Source organism: Phacochoerus africanus, chromosome 9, assembly GCF_016906955.1.
Source record: "Phacochoerus africanus isolate WHEZ1 chromosome 9, ROS_Pafr_v1, whole genome shotgun sequence".
NCBI lineage: Eukaryota > Metazoa > Chordata > Mammalia > Artiodactyla > Suidae > Phacochoerus > Phacochoerus africanus.
Genome location: NC_062552.1, coordinates 78,943,883 through 78,968,544, shown reverse-complemented (window position 1 = coordinate 78,968,544; position 24,662 = coordinate 78,943,883). Strand labels below are relative to the sequence as shown.

Below are 24,662 nucleotides of genomic sequence, written 5' to 3'. Positions count from 1 at the left end.
AGTTGACTATAATACTTGTTTGAGTAATGTGAAATGCGTATATTTAAAACATGTATTAAATTTCAGAGATTCCTCTCTATCTCTGCTTCTTTAGCCTCTAGCCCAACAAAACATACCTTGGCAAAGGTAGAACCCTTTCCTTCAGATTCAATGGTGATGGTAGTGGTTCGTCTTAGCAAGATCTGGTCAATGTCCTCTTCACAAAACTTGGAGCCCTCATCATCTTCCTCCATTATGGCTGCATATGCTCCTTTTCGTAAGAGATCTTCAATCTCCTTCTTGGAAAACTGCTGGATCTACAAAATCCCATAAAAAGATGAAAAGACTTCAAGGGACTATTATCTAAACCACCTCGGGATATTTTATTATATTTTAAGAATTAGTAATTGAGAACCCAAACAAGGAGTCAGGTTTCTATACAAAAATAGCTTTTGTCATCTTCTATCACTATGATCTGGTATAAATAAGTGTATCTATAGATTAAAGACTCACTCCAGTAATGTTGCCATCCCGACCACTCATGGACTGAAGTACAGCTTTATCCAATCCCAACTTGAGGCTAGCCTTATCAAACATCTCTCTCTCATAAGAATTACGAGTGATGAGACGGTACACCTTCACAGCTTTGCTTTGCCCAATTCGATGACACCGTGCTTGGGCCTGGTTTTTAAAAGTGGAAGGAAGGGCAAAGATAACATAAAATTAGTCAGGGGGAGAAGAAGGATTCAAAATACCAATTTACATCTATTAAGCATCCATGAGATCAACTCAAAATCAAAGGTCAACTTCAAGATGAAATCACTGCTCCATCATGTAGATGAGGGGTCAGTAACCCTGGTCACCTGTTTTAATTAAGCTTTGCTGGAACAGGGAGTTCCTGTCATGGTTCGGCAGTTAACAAACCCAACTAGGCATCCTTGAGGACACGGGTTCAATCCCTGGCTTTGATCAGTGGGTTAAAGAACCGGCATTGCCGTGGCTGTGGTGTAGGCCAGCAGCTATAGCTCTGATTGGACCCCTAGCCTGGGAACCTCCATATGCCGTGGGTGAGGCCCTAAAAGACAAAACAAAAAAAGTTTTGCTGGAGCATACTTCTATCCATTTATTTATATATTGTCTATGGCTGCTTCTGTGGTTCAAGGGCATAGAGGAATAGTTACAACAGAGACTGTCTGGTCTGCAAAGCCTGAAAACATATACTATGTAGTCCTTTACAGAAAAAGTTTGGTGACCTACCTGACTAAACAATTCCATATTTTCTAAAAGACAAGTCTTTCTAAGAAATCCTGATCCTGTTTGCAAAACCTCCCAGGTTAAGTAATTAATCCCTAAGACAATGATTTCCTTTACCTGCAGATCATTTTGTGGATTCCAGTCTGAATCAAAGATAATGCAAGTATCTGCAGCTGTGAGATTAATGCCAAGTCCACCGGCCCGGGTGCATAGCAAAAAGACAAATCGGTCTGAGTCAGGCTTACTAAAGCGATCAATAGCAGCCTGCCGAAGATTGCCTCTAACTCGTCCATCAATACGCTCATATAAGTACCTGTATGGGAATCACAGGAAAAAAGTTTAACCAGTTAAGTAGAAAAAAAGAACAAAAGAGCAGACTGGAATCAATACCATTACCTCTATATCTCTAGTTTACCAAAAACCTTACCAGAAAGTTAAGAGTGACAGTTTTAACACTGCTTTTATCTTGGTCCTGATCAACTTTAACTAAACCCAAGTCTTCCTACTCTTTGCAGCCTTTTTTCTTTCTTTCTTTCTTTTTTTTTTTTTGCCATGCCCATAGCATGCAGAAGTTCCTGGGCCAGGGATCGAACCCGAGCCACAGCAGTAACAATGCTGGATCCTTAACCCACTCAGCCACCAGGGAACTCCTCTTGGCAGCTTTTTCATGAGTATATAATCAGCACAAGGCGAGGAATGATTCTTTTCTCACCTCCTTTGGATAAGATAATCCTCTAGGATATCTAGGCAGCGTACCATCTGGGAGAAGATCAGAACCTTGTGGCCACCAGCTTTAAGTTTGGGAAGTAACTTGTCAATAAGAACCAATTTGCCAGCTGAACGAACCATGGCCTGCAAGTGGAAGTCATGAGGTATGATATGGCAAGCTTCTCGAAATTCTGTTAGGATTTTTTCTTCTGCACCTGCCAAAAAAAAAAAAAAAAAATCGCACTTGATGGTGAGATCCAGGGAAACATACCAAGGTTGCAATTTAACTGAAACAAGGAAGCAAGGAAAAAAAAGGTAATCTGACTTGATATCAGTTATTTCTCACACACAGATTTTCAGCATCACCCCCTCAATTCTAAATCATCCCCAATTTTGTAAATACAAAATATTCCACGTTAAGTCAGGCTTAAGATTGTAACTGGGTAAAACATACAGATAAGAACTAGAATAGTAGATGCAAATCACTATTACCACCCTACTGGCATCTAAAACCAAAACAGCAAAATGAAGTACCAGTGAAGACAGAACAGAATGGCTTGAATTCTTATTCATGAAATTCTATACAGCAAATCCTTCAACTCTGGAGATTTTGCAGGATCAAAGGGGTAGAGAGAACTAGAGAAAGACATTCCACATGAGAAGTGTTTTAAAAGGAAGAAACCACCTTAATTCCTAAATTAGGACAGATTGGTCAATGCAGCCACTGTTCCTGAGGAAAACTACTTAGAAAGTAAACAAGGTAACAGAGAAATGCAAGTATTTCCAGGAGGTCCCTCACCATTGATGAGATATGGGTGGTTGCAGCATTTGCGCAACTCCATCATTGTATTGAGTAGATTAGGCATGTTAGTATGACCTGCCCCTTTGGAAAGAAAGGAGAAATTCTTCTCCAAAATAGCCCGGTAGTATTTCTTCTGAATGTTGGTCAGCTCTACTTCAATAATAGTTTCTTGTTTGGGTGCCAGGTTTTTTTCAACATCCTCTTTAAGTCTTCTCAGCATCATTGGTTTGAGGATGGCTTGTAGCTTTTGAACCTATACCCAATATAGAGAGAAAAGACATCAGTAACATGAGGACAAACATTCTTGTGTTATATGGAAACAAGGAGAAATATAGCGAGAGTTTTCCAGTATCTAAGAAATGTAGATTTTGGACAACACCAAAAACAATGTAGGCACAAGGAGTTCAGAACAACCCTTGATGTCTATGACTGTAGGTATCTGCCTAGTACAAACTTTACCTTTTTTGTCCTGGGTTAGTACTACATTAGATAGCCTTCCTACCTGTTCCTCTGTCTTGAGATCCCCAAAGTCCTTGAGGAATTCTGATTCTGATGGAAACTGTGAAGGTTCCAAGAAATGAAGCAAGCTAAACAGTTCCTCCACAGTATTTTGCAATGGTGTCCCTGTGAGTAGAACTTTGTGCTCCTAGAAATGGAGAAAAGAGAAGAATGATGAAACTCAAAAGCAAAAAGGACTTCTGGAGTTTCTATCAAGTATATAACTTTAGCTTTCATTTCTTTAACTATAAAATTATGGGAATAGGAATTCCCATGTAGCTCAGCAGAAACGAATCTGACTAATATCCATGAGGATGCAGGTTCAATCCCTGGCCTCACTTAGTGGGTTAAGGATCTGGCATTGCCATGAGCTGTAGTGTAGGTCGCAGACTCAGCTCTCATCCCACATTGCTATGGCCCTGGCATAGGCTGATAGCTACAGCTCCGATTCGCCCCAGCCTGGGAACTTCCATATGCCGTGGGTGCAGCCCTAAAAAAAAATTAAAATTAAAATTATTATGGGAATGGACTAATTTCTTTTCTTTTACTTGCTTCTTCTTTTGATAAACACAAAACATTTAAGAAAACCCTTGGTATTATTTAACACTGAATTATCTTAAATATTATGATTATAAGCCAACAAATAAATAATTGGTGACCTAAATGTCCATCAACAGGTAATGGATTAAGATGTGGTACATATTCACAATGGAATACTACTCAGCTATAAAAAAAGAACAAAATAATGCCATTTGCAACAACATGGATACAACTAGGGATTCTTATACTACAGGAAGTTAAGTCAGAAAAAGGAAGGAAAATACCGTAAGATATCACTTCCATGTGGAATCTAAAACATGAACCTATCTACAGAAGAGAAACAGTCTCAAAGACATAGAGAACAGAATTGTGGTTGCCAAGGGAAGGGAGTGGGATGGACTGGGAGTTTGGGGTTAGAAGATGAGAACTACTACATTTAGAATGGATAAGCAATGAGGTCCTACTGTATAACAGAAGAACTAAATCCAGTCTCTTGGGACAGACCAAGATGGAAGATAAAATAAGAAAGGGAAAACATAGATTTATGTGTGTGGTGTGTGTGTATATGTGTATATATGTATATGTGTGTGTATACATATATGTATGACTGGGTTTACTGTACAGCACAAATTGGCACAACATTATAAAGTAACTATACTTAATTTAAAAAAAAAGAGAAAGAAAAAGAAGTATTTGGAGTTTTTTTTTTCCAATTACCTATACCTCACCACACTCAACACCCCATAGATATCCTAATATGTCCCCCTGTAGGTAATGTCCCCGTGCTGGATTAAATATGGACACTAATTTTTGGTAGTTTCTCCTATAAAAGTTCACCTCTTGAACAGGGGCTTGGCATGTAACTTGCTCAAACAGAATGTAGCGGAAGTGATATCATGTGAGTTTCAGAGCCTATGTCTCAAAGGCCAGCAGCTTGGAACACTGCCCCGACTCTACCATGTAGAGAAGCAAAGTCTGGCGCTCTAGAGGGTACAGGCCATATGGGAGATGACTCAGCCAATAACCAGCACCAACCATCAGCAGCAGGGACATTACTGACTCCATGCAAGACTGCAAAAAGAACGGCCTCACTGAGCCCAGCCAAAGTTGCTGAGCCATAGAACCATGAAAAATATGACTTTATTTTAGCCACTAAGTTTTTAGAGATCTTGTTATACAGCTATGGGAAACCAAGATAACATCCCACCTCTCTATTTAGTTGTAAACCACTAACATTGCCTTCCAACTCTGAAACTTATATGAATTGTATGACTTTCATTACCATTTCCATAGGCCATACCAACTACCCAGTAACAAGATTCTGATTTTTTTTTTCTCTGCTAAATTAAGGTTAATTAATTCCACAGGGAATTAGAGTTATTTTAATTCCAAGTGTTTCTGCCCACAGGTCAGTGAGAGGAACTCACCAGGTCCATGTGCTTGAGACTATCAAGCAGCTTGCAATTACGGTTCTTTAGTCGATGGGCCTCATCAATGATGACACAACGCCATTCAATCTCACGAAGTTCAGGACAGTCTGACAAAATCATCTCAAAAGTGGTGATTAGGGCATCAAACTTGTATGCACCTGGGATGAGGCGCCCCTAAACATGAAAGCAATAAGGTCAGAAAAGGCCTAAATGTACCTAAATGAGAAGCTCTTCTGAACTACATATTCTTTCTTATATTCACACAGGCTTAACAGGAAAAACGAACTGCACCACCACTCACTTCTGCCACTATTTGTGTTCCTGATAAACAGTGTCAAATCACTGAATCTAAGATATACTGACTCTCCAACATGTTGAGCTTCTTGGGAAAATGATAGATCTCACTGAATGAAGCTGGACTTTTTTGACTCTCCTGCCTGCCTACCTAATGTATTTCAGCCTTGTATCTTTTGTTGATTAACTCTAAAATCCACAAATGTTGAGCACTGCTGAAATATTTAAGACAAAACTGAAAGTGAAAACAGCTAATGTAGTATGTGATAAAATTGGTTACTACCTAAAGATGGATGTAAAAATCCAATTATCTTAACAGAACAACAAAATATGACTTGAATAATTTGATTTGGTAAAAATAAAGACCACAGAAAACTAATGGTAGAAACATAACTCATAAAAACTCAATGTTAAGAAAGAAGAATGATTCGAATTCTGATTTTCAAACTTTTATAGAAAAAGGAACTAATCTTGATGAAAATTTTAGTAGAGTAAAAAAAAAAAAGAAAGAAAGGACTTGGCTTAAGTTTATCATCATATGGATCAAGAAGTTAAATTAGCTAAATGAATTTCATTCTGGAAAATCATTTCTTGATGAAAATTTATCAATGCCAGTAAAATTCTATTTAAATGTATGTATTCATAAAGTCAGAACTCCAATGGATCAATATGTCCACTGGATAAAAATAGCATAGTCAAAAAAATTGCCCTGCACAGTCTAGACAAAAATGCCTTAAATCAGAGTCTCAATAAAAGTTTCTGATTCATATAAAAGCTTCTAAAATACCAAGTACCTTGGCCTGCTCTCTGAACCCCATAACATCTGCATTACATACAAACTTACCCGTGAGTCTTTGCAGTACATTTCATACTGCTGAATCATCTGCCGACTGGCCAGACTGCCGTGGTACACGATAGTGTTCATCTCTGTCCATGTGTTGAATTCTCGCTCCCAGTTAGTAATTGTGGACAGTGGGGCAATGACCAGGAAGGGACCATGGATGCCCACATTATATACCTCCTGCAAGAAGGCAATGGACTGAATGGTTTTGCCCAATCCCATCTCATCAGCTAGGATGCAGTTCTGCCTGCAGATTCACCATGGAAAAAGAAAAGCATGTCAAAAGATAAGACCTTTTAAAAGGTATGTAAAAAGAAACTGTTTCAACAGAAAATAATTAACTGCAGACTAAGCCTATGTCTTAAGGTGCCATTCTTTTCTTTACCTGTTATACCAATTAAAGAGCAGCCAATTGACCCCTTCCAACTGATATTCCCGCAATTGGTTTTCTGTTTTTATATTCATGTGACAACTCCAACTTCTTCCAGGCACTTGCCTGCGGACGATTCTAAAAAACAGAAAATTTTAATAAATGGGCTGAAGACACTAACGAAAATAGATGAACTTAAACTAGGTACTTCCAGTGGTCTAAATCCATTAAAAAACATTATTGCTTGAATTAAAACATATTAATATATTCAAATTTATGAGTTCCCAATAATACATTTTTTTAAAAAAGAAAAAAGGAAGATGAAAACCCACTGATCACTTCCAGAGAATGCCAGGGAAGTACTTTATTTTGAAACTGAGAAATGAAGGAAAAGATAAATAAATAAAGCATTTATCCTCCATTCTTTGAAACCCCCCCCCTTTTTTTTTTTAGTATTTTTAGGGCTGCAGCCAAGGCATATGGAACTTCCCAGGCTAGGGGTCGAATCAGAGCTGTAGCTGTCAGCCTACACCACAGCCACAGTAATGCAGGATCCGAGCTGTGTCTGCAACCTATGCCACACAGCTCACGACAACAATGGATCCTTACCCCACTGGGTGAGGCAGCCAGGGACTGAACCCATGTCCTAATGGATACTAGCTGGGTTTGTTACTGCTGAGCCAGGGATGGAAACTTCCATTATCCTCCATTCTTATACTGTCTGTACATCAGGGTAATCAAATAGTAAGTAAAACATATTTTAATTTATAGAACAATAGGGCTAATAAATGAAGAAATAGTAGAATAATCATTTTTAAATCCTTAAAGAGGGAGTTCTCATTGTGGCTCAGCAGTAAACAAACCCAATTAGTATCCATGAGGATGTGGGTTTGATCCGTGGCCTTGCTCAGTGGGTTAAATATCTGATATTCCCATGAGCTGTGGTGGAGGTTGCAGACATGGTTTGGATTCTGTGTTGCTGTGATGGAGGCTGGTAGTTGCAGCTCTGATTCAACCCCTAGCCTGGCAACTTCCATATGCTATACCTGGGGCCCCCAAAAAGCAAAAAAAAAAAAAAAAAAGATCCTTAGAGAATGGATGTCAGCAATGAACAAAAATTGCAAAGATCATAAAAGACACCCTAACAGAAACATCTATAAAGTAGATTTAGTGGCCTTCCTCCCCTGCCTCATCAAGCCTTTAAAAGGTGCTTTAAAACAGTGCTAAAACAGTGCTATCTACTAGAACTGTCTACAATGACAGAAAATGTTTTAATCTGTCACTAGCCACATGTGACTATTGAGCATTTGAAACGTGGCTAGTGGCTACTGTATTGAACAGCACAGTTCTAAAAAGTTCTAATAGGAGTTCCCGTTGTGGCGCAGTGGTTAACGAATCCGACTAGGAACCATGAGGTTGCGGGTTCGGTCCCTGCCCTTGCTCAGTGGGTTAAGGATCCGGCGTTGCCGTGAGCTGTGGTGTAGGTTGCAGACGCGGCTTGGATCCCGCGTTGCTGTGGCTCTGGCGTAGGCCGGTGGCTACAGCTTCGATTCAACCCCTGGCCTGGGAACCTCCATATGCCGCAGGAGCGGCCCAAAGAAATAGCAAAAAGACAAAAATAAATAAATAAATAAATAAAATAGAAAAAAAATAAATAAAAAGTTCTAATAGACAGCACTGCTCTCTATACATCTAACTATTTATGTGAAATATAAGGGACAGAGAAGGTATCGAGGGGGACATAACTGGTAAACCTCAGATTATGGAAAACCCTAGAGAACAGTCCACATGGTTTCTTTAAGAGAAAATTGCAAAGGGGGGAACTACAGTTAAGAAAGATTTGAGATTATCTTAACCAACAGCAATATATGGGCCTTATTTAGAATTCAAACAATTTAACAAAAGTTAGAAGATAATCAGGGAAATATATGTAGTGACTGGATATCTGATGATATTTAGGGATGGTTAAAATTTTTAAGTGTAATAATGGTATTTATCTTTTAGACATAACACTGAAATTTTAGATAAAACAAAGGAATCTGGGATTTGCTTTAAAATAATCTGGAAAACAGGGAGATGAGTAGTTAGAGAAATATATAAAACAAGATTGGCTGTGTATTCATTGTTAAAATTAAGGGATGGGTACATTATACCATTTCTTCAACTTTTACAAATGTTTGAAAATTTCCATATTAAAAAGCTAAAACCGGAGTTCCTGTCGTGGCGCAGTGGTTAACGAATCCGACTAGGAACCATGAGGTTGCAGGTTCGGTCCCTGCCCTTGCTCAGTGGGTTAACGATCCGGCGTTGCCATGAGCTGTGGTGTAGGTTGCAGACGCGCCTCGGATCCTGCGTTGCTGTGGCTCTGGTGTAGGCTGGCAGCTACAGCTCCGATTGGACCCCTAGCCTGGGAACCTCCATATGCCGCAGGAGCGGCCCAAAGAAATAGCAAAAAGACAAAAAAAAAAAAAAGCTAAAACCACAACATAAACTCTGTAAGAGAAAAATTAAACCACTGCCTATATGGACTTCATACTCTAAACGCAAATGTACTTACCACCCTTTTGAGTTCTGGGTGCCTTGACTGGATCCGTTTAAATTCTCGAATCTTGCCTTCATCAACATCTTCTTTTAACTCCCATGTACTATCCTCATAAGGCAGAGAGCACCATTTCACCAGGTAGTAAATTACAGGCTGGAAGAGAAGAAGCCAAAGCTTTAATAAACTGTGTTCTCTGCTGATTAAAAGATAAGAATTTGGGAGTTCACATTGAGGCTTAATGATAAAGAACTTGACTAGTATCCATGAAGATGTGGGTTCAATCCCTTGCCTTGCTCAGCAGGTTAAGGATCTGGAATTGCCCTGAGGTGGGCTGTAGGTTGCAGATGTGGCTCAGACCCCATGTTGCCATGGCTGTGGTGTAGGCCGGCAGCTAGAGTTCTGATTTGACCCCTAGCCTGGGAACTTCCAATCGCCACATGTGCGGCCCTAAAAGACCAAAAAATTAAAAAAATAACAACAAAAAAAAAAAGGAGTTCCCATCATGGCTCAGTGGTTAATGAACCTGACTACTATCAATGAGGACTCAGGTTCAGTCCCTGGCCTCACTAAGTGGGTTAAGGATCCTGTGTTGCCATGAGCTGTGGTGTAGGTCAGACTCGGCTTGGATCCTGCGTTGCTATGGTGTAGGCCAGTAGCTGTAGCTCCAATTCCATCCCTAGCCTGGGAACTTGCATATGCCACTGGTGCAGCTCCCCCAAAAAAATACAAAAAAAAAAAAAAAGGATAAGAATTTAACTTAAGGGAGTTCCCGTTGTGGCGCAGTGGAAACGAACCCAACTAGGAACTGTGAGGATATGGGTTCGATCCCTGGCCTCGCTCAGTGGATTAAGGATCTGGAATTGTCATGTGCTATATGGTGTAGGTCGCAGACATGGCTGGGATCCCTCATTGCTGTTGCTGTGGCATAGGCCAGCAGCTATAGCTTTGATTCAACCCCTAGCCTGGGAACTTCCACATGCTGTGGGTACGGCCCTAAAAAAAAAAAAGAATTTAACTTAAGAATCAGATCACAGGACTTCCCATCATGGCTAAGTGGTTAATGAATCCGACTAGGAACCATGAGGTTGCGGGTTCAATCCCTGGCCTTGCTCAGTGGGTTAAGGGTCCGGCATTGCCGTGAGATTTGGTGTAGGTTGCAGACGCGGCTCGGATCCCATGTTGCTGTGGCTGTGGCGTAGGCCGGAGGCTACAGCTCCAATTAGCTTCAATTAGACCCCTAGCCTGGGAAGCTCCATATGCCTCGGGTGCAGCCCTAGAAAAGGCAAAAAGACCAAAAAAACCCAAAAAAAATTAGATCACAGATTGTCAGTACCTAAAAAGGTGCTGAAAAAGTCAGGCTGAAAACACGAGCCACAGGCTCATATGCTGATGCACTGTACTACTGCGGCTTTGATCATGCTTCTAGGCAATTTATCAGAATCTGTAAGTGAAATTTCTACCCAACAATCTCTAGAACTTAAAACGTTAGGCTCATCAACCAATAAAATATGGTGGGGGGAGGGGAGGGCAGAATCCTGTATTGTGTTGCATTAGGCTGAACTTAGAAGATATGGTGGCCCTGATACATACTATTCTCTGGGCACCAAATCTGATTCGGTGGAAACCACACCACTTTTATTTTTATTTATTCATTTTTTTGTGGTGCTCACGGCATGTGGAAGTTCCTGGGCCAAGGATCAAACCTGCACCACAATTGTGGCCTGCACCGCAGCTGTGGAAATAATGGATCCTTAACCCACTGCGCCACAAAGGAACTTCCACACACTACTTTTAGAAGCGTGGAATAGGTTAAATCCATAGGAGCAGAGGAGGGCTGAAATCACTGGACTTCTGAGCTCCTGGAGCTCTGAACACAGATGCTACTTGAAATGTATGGTGGTAAAGAGATTTCCTGGTGAGCCCCAGGAAGTCAAGAGATAAGTACACTGAAGAAAAGTAAGAGTGAAGAAGAAGGGGAAATGCTGAAGCTTCCACTACAATGCTATGCTCTATACAGGCATTCTAGTGCAGGGGATGGGGCAATGAGCAATGGTAAAGTGGATCCTATTCTCACCACTCAAGATGATCACTGTACTGACTGTATTTCCATTTTTGGGTTATAAGACTTAGATTTGGAAGTTTCCTCGTGCAGCAGGTTAAGGATCCAGTGTTGCCGCAGCTATGGTGTGGGTTTAATCCCTGACCCCAGGAACTTCCACATGTCACAGGTGCGGCCAAAAAAAAAAAGAAAGTGACTTAGGCTGGACCTAGCGTAACCAACAAAAATCTCTATCAATTCACAGAAAACCGCTTAAAATAGCCAGCAAAAAGTGTGGAGATATAAGTGTCTCCAACATAGTTGCAGATCAAGAACTCTAAAATTATTCTAGTTTCTCTTTCACCTTTTATTGTAGTGACTCAGATCATTTTCCATGTAAGGACCTTTGTCCAGATCACACATTTCCAGCACCATAATTTAGTTTTCCAAGGGCTTTAATTTTTTTATAATATTTATTTCACTACTGCAATAATGCAAAAAAAGATGACAAATTAAATTCATTTTGGAGAGGGGGAAAATGGGTACACAGAATGTTTTTTATTCAATAGACAGAGTATAAATTAAATACCAAGGTACTAAAATATTTTAATCTGTCACTTCCAGTTGCAATACATTCCAGAGGGGCCTAATCAAAGCCCAATTAGTTTTGGAAAATGAAGATGTAGGTATAGTGATAGAGTGTGTAAGATTTTCAAGGCTGGAAAAGCTGAGATTCTGAAAGTAATGAGAACAATTTAACAGAAACCAATCTGTCCTAAAAACTCACCTCCCACAAATGAACAACAAACAGTAACCCTAACCCAAAAGCAGAATATATGTTATCTGAAGCACGCTTGTTCGGAATTGAAGACACTGAATTGTAACCGGCCTTGGATATCTGAGGTTCTATGTGACTAACCCTGAAGACTTATAAACTTGGAATTTTGGGGAGAGCTGCACCTTCGGCACATGGAAGTTCCCAGGCCAGCGATCGAAAGTGCGCCACAGCAGGACCCAAGCCCCATCAGTGACAATGCCAGATCCTTAACCTGCTGAGCCACCAGGAGATTCCAAGTGTGTCAGCATATTTAAAATCTGCTCCCCCAATCTAAGAAAACTTTAGTGCTGTGGTTCCCAAATCAAGCTATGCATGAGAACTCCTTTGGAGAACCAACTTGAAAATACAGACCTCTAGGTCTCACCCTAGACTGACTAAATCTGAATCTGTAGGAGGAGGACGCCGAAATTTGTTTAAAAATACTGATTCAAACGGAGTATATCTGTTTTAGCGACAAATGAAATGTTCTTAACTGATGGTAAGTTCAGGAAACAAATAATTCTCTGCAATAACAAGGAAAATGCTGTGAGTCTATACAAGTATTTTTATATCCACAGATTTGGTTGTAAAGTACCTCTTTCTCATCCCCACCTCTCACCCCAGCTGAATGTCAAGGGTCTCCCATAAAAAAATCTGAAAGAAAATGAAACCACGGTGAATTGAGTCCTTGTAAACACAGCTCCCAGATGTCTGACTTTATGGGAATCTTTCCTTTTAACTTCTCTCTCTACTCTGTTACCTTCCCAATATCATTCTAAGGATCCCTCAAAAAAATCTGAAAGTACCTTTTCAGTCCAAGGGATTTTTTCAGCCATATCTGGAAAATAAAGGATGAGCAAGCAGACAAGCAGAAATCTTTAAGCAGCCTCTCGCTTTCCTCCATGCCCCAACTCACCTCCCCATTGTCCTTGTCAATACTGTGAGACTCATCCAATATCCTGTCCACCTCTACATAATCCGGGTTGAAGGGCTCTTCATCCTAGTGAATTATGAAACCAAACAATTTAAGGCCAAAAGATCACTGCCCAGGAAACCCACTCCTCCATCCCACCTTTAGCTGATAACTATACTTCAAAATTTATTAAGAAAAAAGAAGGGGCCAAAAAAAAAAAAAAAAAAAGGAGTTCCCGTCGTAGCACAGTGGAAATGAATCTGACGAGGAACCATAAGGTTGCATGTTCAATCCCTGGCCTTGCTCAGTGGGTTAAGGATCCCATTGCCATGAGCTGTGGTGTAGGTTGCAGACACGGCTCGGATCCCGAGTTGCTGTGGCTGTGGTGTAGGCCAGTGGCTATAGCTCCAATTAGACCCATAGCCTGGGAACCTCCATATGCCACAGGTGTGGCGCTGAAATGACAAAAAAAAAAAGAAAGAAAAAAGAAGGGAGTTCCCCATTTTCACAATACCAATTCCTACACACTTACCTATCTTCACTCATCCTTTTGCTTGTTACCAAATGAAGTGTCACTTGTTCCTAATAGAGACCATTCTCCCCATATATGCTTTGGATTCCATTCCTTCTTGCCTTCTTAGGAATCCCTCTCTACTGGTACATCCCCATAACAAAGAAACATACTCTACTATTTCACATCTTAAGACAACCTCCCTTGACCCTACACACCCCTCGAACTATTCTGTTCTGCTTCAAACCCAAACTTTTCCCAAGAGTGTTAATTACACAGTTATCTCCATTTCTTCACTTCCTTCACTCACTTATCCACCCATTCCACTCTTCCCTCTACTCCCATCACACAATGAAACTGCTCTTGCCAAGGTCATTAATGACATCCAAACTGCTATAATGGTAATATTTCTGTATTTGCCTCAGTTTACCTCTACAAAGTATTCACCAATGCATCATTCTCTCCCCAAAGCAATCTCTTCCTTTGGCTTTTCTGAGACACCATATTCTCTTCAGTAGCTTTTATACTCGTTTCGTTTTTTGTTTTGGCCAATTCTCTGTCACTTTCATTGGCTCTTTTTTCTTCTAAGTCACTGGGTTTCCAATTCTTGGGTATCCCAACATAAGCAACCAAAGGCTCCGAAGAAAGATCTCAAAGAAGCCTTAAGGAAAAAACCTTCCTTAAGTCACTATTCCCCCTGATTTTTGTGACTTATCTTTTTCCTACCACTCTGTCATACAGTTCCTTCTCCACCTTGTCCTCTAGTTTGTCAGAACTGCTAAGGCTTTGTTGTGGGCTTACATCCTTTCTCTTACAGAAAGAACTTCTAAAAAGTAGAGAAGTACTAGAAAGTAAAGAACAACCTTCCCCCATGTGACTCTATTCATTATTAAAGCTTTAATAACTATGTATATATTTTTTTCTTTTTCTTTTTTTTTTTTGTCTTTTTAGGACAAAGACAAAAGGCACCTGCAGCATATGGAAGTGTCCAGGCTAGGGGTCAAATCGGAGCTCCAGCTGCCAGTCTACGGCACAGCCACAACAACATGGGATCTGAGCCCCATTTGCAACCTACTCCACAGCTCAGGGTAACTCCGGATCCTTAACCCACTAAGCAAGGCCAGGAATCGAACCCTCACCCTCATGGATATTGGTCAGGTTTGTTACTGCTGAACCACGAGGTATTCTACTCTGTATATAAAATTTGATACATTCCAAATTTTAACTGCAACCTAAAAAATCCAGATTTGTGTATCAATCTCCTTACTAGATGTGTTATGGAATTTTACGCTTAACACAGTCTTAACTAAAACCATGATTTCCCCAAAATCAGTTGCTTCTAAAATCTTCCATCCTGTAATAAATGACCCTACCTCAAGCCACTTGCTCAAGCCAAAAACTTGTCTATATAAATGATCACACCAAACCCTGTCAATTCTACTTTAAAATAAATTCAAATCTATCCATTCTAACCACTGAAACCACTCTATTATAAGCTATAATAATTTCTCATCTAGAAAAACTTCAACAGCCTCCTTACTGCTCATGCTACTTTCAGGTTTACTTGATTCTCCAATCCATTCTCCAAAGTCTAGATGATCTTTTAAAAGTGAAAACTGGATTATGTCTTTGACCTGTTTTAAATAATCCAATGGCTTCCCCCACCTTTGCAATTAGAATAAAAACAAAACTAAAAGGTCTATAAGCAGCTGCTTGCCTAAATTTCTGAACTCATTTTGGACCTTTCACTATCATACATCAATCATACTGTCCTTTCAGTTCCTCAGCCTGTCTCAGGGCCTTCATATATGGTATTTCCCATGCCAGGGATACCATTTACACATGTTTATGGCCTTCCTAATTCCTATTCATAATTCAATTCTCAGAGAAGTCTTGCCTAATTACCCAAAACAGCCCTTTTTTTTTTTTTTTTTGGTCTCCTGGGCTCTTTCTTTCCTGGCACTTATCACAATTTGAATTATTTTTAAATCTCTCTTTCTCCATTAGACAGTGAGCTACATGAGAACACAGACCATGTATGGTTTGTTTACCATAGTGACTAGCACATAATAAATAATGAATAAATAAATGAATGATTTGGTTAAATGGCCTACCTATAAAGGCATATCTGATTGGCATACTACTTAGTAGAGCTTGGCTCAATGGTCACAAATTATACCAGCTAATACCAGCTGGGATGGGATTATAGTTTCATTATACATTTCACAAATTAGGCTTTAAGAGACATGGACAAAAATCCCAATTATTATTTTAATATAAAAAAATTATAAAACCTACATCGTCCTACTTGCTTTCTCCAAGTGATGTGGAAAATAATTCATTAATTGGCAAACCTGATGGTTTGGCCACAACACTTTTTTTTTTCCCCCCCACTAAAGCTATACATTATTCCTTCTTTCAATCTTTCTTATAGACCTTTCCCACTGTAGGTCTTAAGAAGTTATGAAAAAGAATTCTTCTCAAGGCAGTTGGTACTATATATTGAATAAAAATGAAAAATCCCATTTTGGCAAAGAGATATGTATACAAATCTTTCAAAGCAAAATGGAGAGCTAAAATATGGCTCAAGAGACCTTTACAAATGCTCTAGCATTTAACTAGTAGTAGTAACACTGGATGTGGGATATTAAAGCTCCTTAAAGCTATTTCTAGTTATGTTGAATTAGAAATCTGAAGGAGTTCCCATCGTGGCTCAGTGGAAACAAACCCAACTAGTATCCATGAGCATGCATGTTTGACCTCAGGCCTTGCTCAGTGGGTTTGGGATCCAGTGTTGCCGTGAGCTGTGGTGTAAATTGCCTACAGCTTAGATCTGGCATTGCTTTGGCTGTGGCATAGGCTGGCAGCTGTAGCTCCTATTCGACCCCTAGCCAGGGAACTTCCATATGCTGCAGGTATGGTCCTAAAAAGAAAAAAAAAAAGAAAGAAAGAAAGAAATTTGAGACAATAATAAATGCTCTGTCTTAATGATATGGTTACTGATGTCTGCAGATACTATCAAATGCTAAAGACTGACACTAGAGGGAGAAGAATGCCTCAAGTGGACCAGAGGTCAGTTTATCATCTGTTTTGAAAATACTTTGTGAATATCAAGCAACTTGATTTCAAAATATCCTATAACTTATAAGGCTAGTCCAACAATCAAAATGAAAACTTTATACTCATATATACAAAGCATAAGCCTTTACCCCCATAAGCCTTTTGAAGAAACATCAGGGTTGATAACCCCAATAATTTATGCTTCTATTAAATAAATGATAGGCAATATCTATTCCTAATTACCTCATGGAAGAAGTGTCTCATCTGAGCCATTTTGGTTTTGAAGCGCTTTAGTTTTTGATGGATCCTCTTATCCTTCTCTAGTTGAGAGATGGTAGCCCATTCACAGTGCAGATAGGAGCTGAAGGGGATAAAAATAGCCAGTCATGGTGTGAGAAAGGGAAATTGGTAGGCTAGTATTTGAGGTGTACAGACATAACAAGTATGTGCTTCAGTAAGGAGAGTCTGTTAGGTCAGTGCTTCTTAAACTTATTTTGCACACAAACCACCTGACCTAGGGAGGGCTTGAAAGTTCACATTTCTAATAGGCACCCAGATGATGCCAATTCTGCCACTCCGCAGATCATACATACTCCGAGTAGCAAGGTCTTAATGTTAAATTAAGGCATAGAGGATCACAAGGGGTTTTATCGGGAAGCACCCTTACCCCCTTCTTCCTGCAAGCAAATATTAAGAATCATGTTAATTCCTCAGCTTCTCCTTTGCCCTGAGTAGACATTTTTCTCACTGACAATAACAATTTGGGAGAGAAAACCACAACAACAACAACAACAAAAAATAGGGACACATTCCCACCCAGGATAGACTGTACAGGAGAACTTTTTACAACCCTGTGGAATTTGGGGTGAAAAGCTTTTGGCACAGATCACATACTAGTTCTTGTACTTGACAAAGAATTCTTCTGCTTCAGTATATTGTCCAGAAGGAAGCTGAGAAGAAAAAAATGATAGTTATTAGTAACTTATTTGCCAAAGAGAACCTTTAATTTTAACTACACATGGAAAGGCTTCATACAAATGCTTACAGATTATATTAATGACTAAGGGATTAAAGAACTAATCTGGTACCTCAATACTAGAGGGCTGATAGCTGGAGAAAATAAGCCCTTACCCATTTTAAACAGATAAGCAAAAAGAAGAAGCAATAAGACAATTCCTATTTTCTATCTAACTTTTTTCCACCATCTCATGTAATTATACTGTAGCAATAGAGCCTGACATCCAAAGGTGCTTATTACATAAAGCCTGTGACTGTAGCATTATGGGCTAACATTAAAATCAGAGGCCTCACCTCCTTCTTCACAATCCGCATAGAAAGCACTTTGTCTACAATGGCTGCATCTTCTTCACTGGGATTCTCCTATAGCAAAAGATGCAGTCAGTCAACAGAATTGTGAGCAGCAAGCCAAAGGTCTCAAATTGCATTAGTTCTCAGCTTACCACAAAGAACTGCATGGAAGGCAAAGTCTCGCCATCTGGTTCCTGCACTGGCTCAGGGAGGATAGGCTCAGTTTTGATTGGACCAGTTACATCTACTTCTTCTTCTTCTTCATCATCAGTGATCTTTATATCCAGGTCCTCTGTATATTTTTTTCCGCTTAACTTGGCGGTTTGAACGTCTCTTCTGTGGAAGCAAAAATGGGTTAAAATAACTGCTTAAGTCTCTCAAAAAGAAAACCTTTCAAACTATTTGCCCATGGAGTTCCCGTTGTGGCGCAGCAGAAACGAACCTGCTAGGAACCATGAGGTTGAGGGTTCGATCCCTGGCCTAGCTCAATGGGTTAAGGATCTGGCGGTTGCCGTGAGCTGTGGTATGGATCACAGATTTGGCTAGGATCCCGAGTTGCTGTGGCTGTGGTGTAGCCCCTAGCCTGGGAACCTCCATATGCTGTGGGTGTGGCCCTAAAAAGACAAAAAACAAAACAAAACAAAAAAACAATACTTGTAATCAGTGAGGAAAAAGTGGATTACTCTATAAATGGAATTGAAAACAAATGACTAGCCATCTAGAGGATGAAAGAAACAAATTTACAAAAAGATCAAAAGATTTAAGTTTTTACAAAAAAGATAAAAAATGTCACATGATACATTTCCCAAGCATAAAAGGACTTCTGAATAACCAAGAAAAAAAAATCAATATAATAGAAATATAGGCAAATAAGATAAATACACAATTCATAGAAAAAAAACACAAATGGCTTTTAATGTAAAAACATGCTTACACTCATTATAAAATCATTACAACTGAAAACTAAACTAATACACCTTTCTTTTTTGCACCTAACAGAGTGGCAAAAATCAGAAAGTTTGATCAAATATTTAAAACAGGAATACGTATGTTGCTGGTGATAGTACACGTTGGCACAAAGAAAACTGCCGTAGAAGAAAATCTGCCAGTACCCTTTGATCCTACAATTCTACTTCGAAGATATTATCCTACAGGTAAATTTGCACATATATACAAATCTTGGAAGCATTAGTTGTGGTAGTAGAAGACCAGAGAAAACCTAATGTCCACCAATAGGGGATTGGTAAAACAAATTAGGCTACAGTCAAAAAATGGAACACTATAGAACATTTAAGAACAGGGCAGGAGTTCCCACTGTGGCTCAGTGGTTAACAAACCTGACTACCATCCATGAGGATGTGGGTTCAATCCCTGGCCTTGCTCAGTGGTTAAGGATCAATCCCGTATTGCCATGGGCTGTGGTATAGGTCACAGACGCGGCTCGGATCCTGCGTTGCTGTGGCTGTGGCATAGACTGATTGGACCCCTAACCTGGGAACTTCCATGTGCCACAGATGTGACCCTAAAAGACAAAAAAAAAAAAAAAAACCAGGGCAGACTGAAAGACTGAATATTGAAGATAAGGAACTAACCCTCATTGCTGGAAGTATAAAATGACAATCACTTTGGAATCTGGCAGATTCTCATAAAGTTACATGGTTATATGTTTAACTACCCCACAGTCTATCAACTCCTGGGGATTTAGATAGAGATTTAGGCACATCTACAAAGTACTTGTACCAAGACTGTTCACTGCAACCCTACTCATAACAGCCTCACACTGGAAACAACCCAAATACCTAATAGGAGAATGGATAAACATTGTGGTATGTTCATAAAATAAAATATTTCTCAAAAAAAAAACGAACTACTGAGATACATCAACAACATGAATGAATCTGAACACATTATGCTGAAAAAGTGAGGCCCATTTACATGAAGTTTAGAACAGGTTAAGTTTAATCCATGATAACAGAAATGGTAGCCTATGGGGAGACAGTAGGGAGGGGATGGTGAACGCACTGGAAAATGGTACAAGGGGGCTTTCTGGGACAATGGGACAACAGACTTAATGAAATAATAATCTCTCTACTTTGGTGTATATTTCAAATTTTTCCTAGTAAAAAAAGTCGGTGGGAGGAAGAATGGGTTAAAATCTACTCATTTTCTGATAAAGAACTACCTCCAAGATATATTGTTGGAGAAAGAGCATAGTACAGAAGAGTAGATATGGAAAACTTAAATTAAGTGGATGTAGAGTGCTCATGAAAGTAAAGATTATTTCCAGAAGGATACACAGAAATGGTAACACAGGTTACCTCTGGGGAAGAGAACTGGGGGGCTGTGAGATCATCACTGCCACCACTGGTATTACCAATTGTTAGCAACTTCAGTGTATCTCCTCAGATTCTTATGTTGAAAACTTAATCCCTAGTACCTTAGAATGTGATTGTATTTGAAGAGAGGGCCTTTGAAGAGGTGATTAAGTTAGGGTGGGCAGTAATTCAATTTCTTTAAAAGAGGAGGAAATTTGGACACATGCAAAGACACCAGGGATATATACACTGAGGAAAGACCAAGTGGGGACACAGTAAGAAGGTGGCCCTCTGTAGGCCAAGAGAAGTCTCAGAGGTAATCAGACCTGCTGACCTCTTGATCTTGAACTTCTAGCCTTCAGATCTGTGAGAAAATAAATCTCTATTGTTTAAACCACCTAGTCTGTGGTATTTTGTTATGGCAACCCTAGCAAAGTAATACACCAGTTCTTAAATTGTACTAGTCTCTGCATTTCTTATTACAAAAATACTCCTTCAGTTGGTGTTTTGATTGTTTAACAAATATTTTAACCTTTTATTTTTTTAACAAGCACATATATAACTCTTACTATGCTGTCTTACCTAAGCACTGTTCTATGTACTTTGTAAATGTTTACATTTAATCCTCCTAACAACCCTACTTGGTAGATATATAATTATCTGTATTTTAGCACTGAGGAAATTGAGACACCAAGAGGTTAAGTAAACTTGCCTGAAGTGACAATGTTAGTAGTTAAGATGAGAACCCAGGAAATCTTCCTCCAGAATCTGTGGTCTTAACCACTACCACTGTTTAGGAAATTTTTTTTGGTTGTTATACATGCATAATTTTTACATAGTTAAAAATACCAATATTTTCCTTTATGACTTCTGTATTTTACTACCCTCCTGAGAAAATCTATTTGACTTGATAATTACTTTAAAAAAAAAAAAAACACCTCACCTATGCTTTATAAAGGTTCGTGATTTCAATTTTTACATTTACATCTTTGATTGAACTAGAATGTGTTTTTGTTTAAAGAATAATGCAAAAAACCCAGTTTATTTATTTCTTCTTAAATGGGTGGTCAGTTGTCCTAACATAATTTATTGAATAAGCTTCTTTCCATTGATTTAATGGTCTTTTAACTTATACAATAAATTCTCATAACTGTTTGCATCCATTTCTAGATTCTATTAGCTTTAACTAATCTGTTATTTCCTCTCTAATTCCAAACTCTTAGTAATTATTATTTCATAATATAATCTAATGTCTGTTAAATCTAGTTTTTGCCTCATTTTCCTTTTCAAAAATGTCTTGGCTACTCTCACATGATAATATTCCCCAGAGGAACCCAAGTCTCAGTTTGTCACTGTACAGATGTTTTTAAGGAAGAGGGGAGGCATTTAAGTATTGATACTTAGTGAGGCACTTGAGGTTCATTTAGTAAACCTCCATTTCCAAAAAAGGATTTTTTTTTCAGATAAGGAATTTAGACATAGTTAAGTAAGATGGTACCATAAGGCAACAGAGACAGAGGACTAAAGCTCTTCTGATCCAGCTTCTTTTATTCTCTTCCTAATGTCACTCATCTCCAAAAGGTAGCTAAAACATTGTACCTTAAGCACCAAGTTCAGAGTGAGAACCTGAAGTGCAGAAGTGGGGCAGGAGGGATAGCTGGGAAGGTCTAAGAAAAACCAGGAGTTCCCATAGTGGCTTAGCAGTAATGAACCCGAGTAGTATCGATGAGGACTTGGGTTCAACCCCTGGCCTCCCTCAGTGGATTACAGATCTGACACTGCTATGAGCTGTGGTGTAGGTCTCAGATGCAGCTCAGAGCACAAGTGGCTGTGGTGTAGGCTGGCAGCTGTACCTCTGATTCAACCCCTAGCCTAGGAACTTCCATATGCCACAGGTGTGGGCCTAAAAAGACAAAAAAAAAGAAAGTGAGAAAGAAAGACCGACCGACCAAAGTATTGACATAGTCATAACAATCATATAGAATAATTTCCTATTTGTTGGATTTTAATAAAATGGGTATTGCTATTTTTTATAGTTATATGCTTTTTGCTTAAAAATTTAAATTTAAAAGACATGACCATGATCAGCTCTTAACTCTTTTACGTTTTAGGTCTACCTCTGGTTTAGAAAAACTGTTGAAATGGGCATAGGCTTATTATCTTTCAGTATCTATTCCTGGTTTATCTGTCAGAATTAAACATGATTTTTAAATAAGTTCTTTAGTGATCTGTTTACCTGAATGCTGCTTTCTTCATCTTCCCGGGGTGATTGTGCAGGCATGACTTCCACATCTGAATTATCAGATGAGGTATTACGCTTTCTCTTCTTACCCACCACAGGAGTGATGGTGCTAAAAAGGAAAAAATAAATCTAGTTACAGTGAAGGCAAGAAAAATTTAGGAGTAAGAAAATATGATTAAATGTAAGCCATCACATACAAAGCTTCCAGACAGAGGTCTCTAGACCTTCCGTCTATGGGATACACAGCTACCGAGCAAGGTGTTTAGATGAAGAAGATATTGGGGTTTCCAAACTACCAGCTGACCTTTACATCAGATTTGACAAATCTTCGCTACCACTGTATTCACAGATACCAGAAGGAAAATAGCGTAACATAACAGAATGAACTCCTGACTAAGAATTACAAGGCCTCATTTTAGTTCCAGTTCTGTGACTAGCTGGGCATCAGTTTCCTCACTGATGATAATACTGGGCCTTACAGTTAGTTGTTGAGGATCGAGTAAGATATCAGATATGAAACTTTTTTTTTTTTGCTTTTTAGGGCCATACCCACGGCATATGGAGGTTCCCAGGCTAGGGATCGAATCGGAGATACAGCTGCTGGCCTACACCATAGCCACAGCAACTCGGGATCCAAGCCATGTCTCTGACCTACACCACAGCTCACGGCAACACCAGATCCTTAACCCACTCAGCGAGGCCAGGTATTGAACCAGCAACCTCATGGTTCCTAGTTGGATTCGTTAACCACTGAGCCACGATGGGACTCCTGAAACTTGTTTTTTAAAGCTAAAAAATCCTGTACAAATAGAAAGCATTATTTTAATTACACCACAAAGCCTAATGAATCTTAGGAAGCAGGAGCTAGGGAGAAAGGAGTGAAACTACAAGACTTAAAAAAGGAAGAAAAGACACTTAATTGTGAGAAGATTTATGTGGCAAGCCATGGTTCTGTCAAAACTGTCTGAGGCTGAGAGTGGTTGCTGAAATCTTCTCCAGTCCACAGACGAAATGCCAAGAACCAGGGGTCTTTTACTGGTGTGGATGGGAGGTAGGTAGTGAGAAGTCTCTTTCACACTACGGTGATGGAAAATCAGGAAGAATACAGAAAAACAGTCACAGATTTTAAATGTAACCCCTAACACAAGCCTGGCTATCTTCCCTGTGCCTTGGTGCTCACCTGGGACAGAGAAAAGAAAGGCCTTATTATCTTCTATGATAAACAGATCACCGTGCACTAACCATGTAGCTGCTAAATACTAGTAGTTCCTCTCTGTACTAATTTTAAAATGAGTGCACTGTCCTCAAATGTCCTATCAAAATAGCAAAGCGATGGTACTCACTTTAGCTTACTCTTGCCCTTGGTTTTGGAGGTACCAGATGTTTTGCTCTTCTTTGGCTTTTCTTCTTTGAGCCTCTCCCCACTGCTCTTCTTCCTGCGTTTCTTTTCACCCTCCTCCTCAGGCCGAACACTGGGCAACTCGTCCTCATTCAGGACTCGAGGTATATTCTGTTCACCCCGAGCACGGGCCCTAGCAATGGCCTCTGCTACAATCCGATTTGCTTTCTCTTGTTTCTTCTGGTGCTCCAGCCTACGGTTTTCTTCAATTCCCGTCTTGCCTCCAGTATGAGGGGTAGAGCTTGCTGGTGAGGACAGAGCTGCCACTTCACTGGCACTTAGAACTTTAACTACCGAGAGCCCAGAAGATGCCCCTTGGGAAGAGCCGGCCTATAGAAATAAAGACACTAAAATTTCAACATTCTTGTAGTGAAATGACCTGAATAAAAGAGCTCTGAAGCAGGTAGGCTAGAAATTTTAACTCTCTAATTACTCAAGAATCAAACTCTGACCAACTCCTACTGAACCTAGAGACACATTTAAAGAAAAAAAAAAAAAGAAGAAAGAAAACTGTTTTATGGTGGGAAGGGGATGAGAAAAGGCAAGAAATCTGTGTCAAATTAACCTTCGATATCCTTTAGCCATGCTTCTAATGTCAATACCCATCTCTATAATCCCCCCAAATTTCAAACAATATTGCCAACACTGGCCTCTAGGCTAAAAGTAAAAAAATTCAGATCTACTCTTGGCCTACCTGTATCTCCCTCGGGGCGAGAGGAATGATAATCATTGACCCTTTAACAGTCTTTATCTTTCAAGTAGGATGATATTTTGTCATTTTTATTCACGAGAACATTAGGA

At 39.5% G+C, this 24,662-nt stretch overlaps 1 protein-coding gene across 1 annotated transcript in view; it reads right to left on the bottom strand.

The window, feature by feature from the left end:
- Positions 1 to 24,662, bottom strand: part of CHD8 (chromodomain helicase DNA binding protein 8) — a 61,137-nt gene that overhangs the window by 13,445 nt on the left and 23,030 nt on the right. The window contains 19 exon segments of the mRNA XM_047796613.1: positions 117 to 296; positions 493 to 660; positions 1,351 to 1,546; positions 1,946 to 2,156; positions 2,741 to 2,996; positions 3,246 to 3,389; positions 5,209 to 5,385; positions 6,350 to 6,593; positions 6,732 to 6,793; positions 6,795 to 6,854; positions 9,274 to 9,411; positions 13,030 to 13,113; positions 16,841 to 16,958; positions 17,492 to 17,547; positions 17,909 to 17,977; positions 18,058 to 18,210; positions 18,212 to 18,241; positions 22,457 to 22,571; positions 23,806 to 24,191. Of these exon segments, the coding sequence (XP_047652569.1) occupies positions 117 to 296; positions 493 to 660; positions 1,351 to 1,546; positions 1,946 to 2,156; positions 2,741 to 2,996; positions 3,246 to 3,389; positions 5,209 to 5,385; positions 6,350 to 6,593; positions 6,732 to 6,793; positions 6,795 to 6,854; positions 9,274 to 9,411; positions 13,030 to 13,113; positions 16,841 to 16,958; positions 17,492 to 17,547; positions 17,909 to 17,977; positions 18,058 to 18,210; positions 18,212 to 18,241; positions 22,457 to 22,571; positions 23,806 to 24,191 (2,847 nt within the window).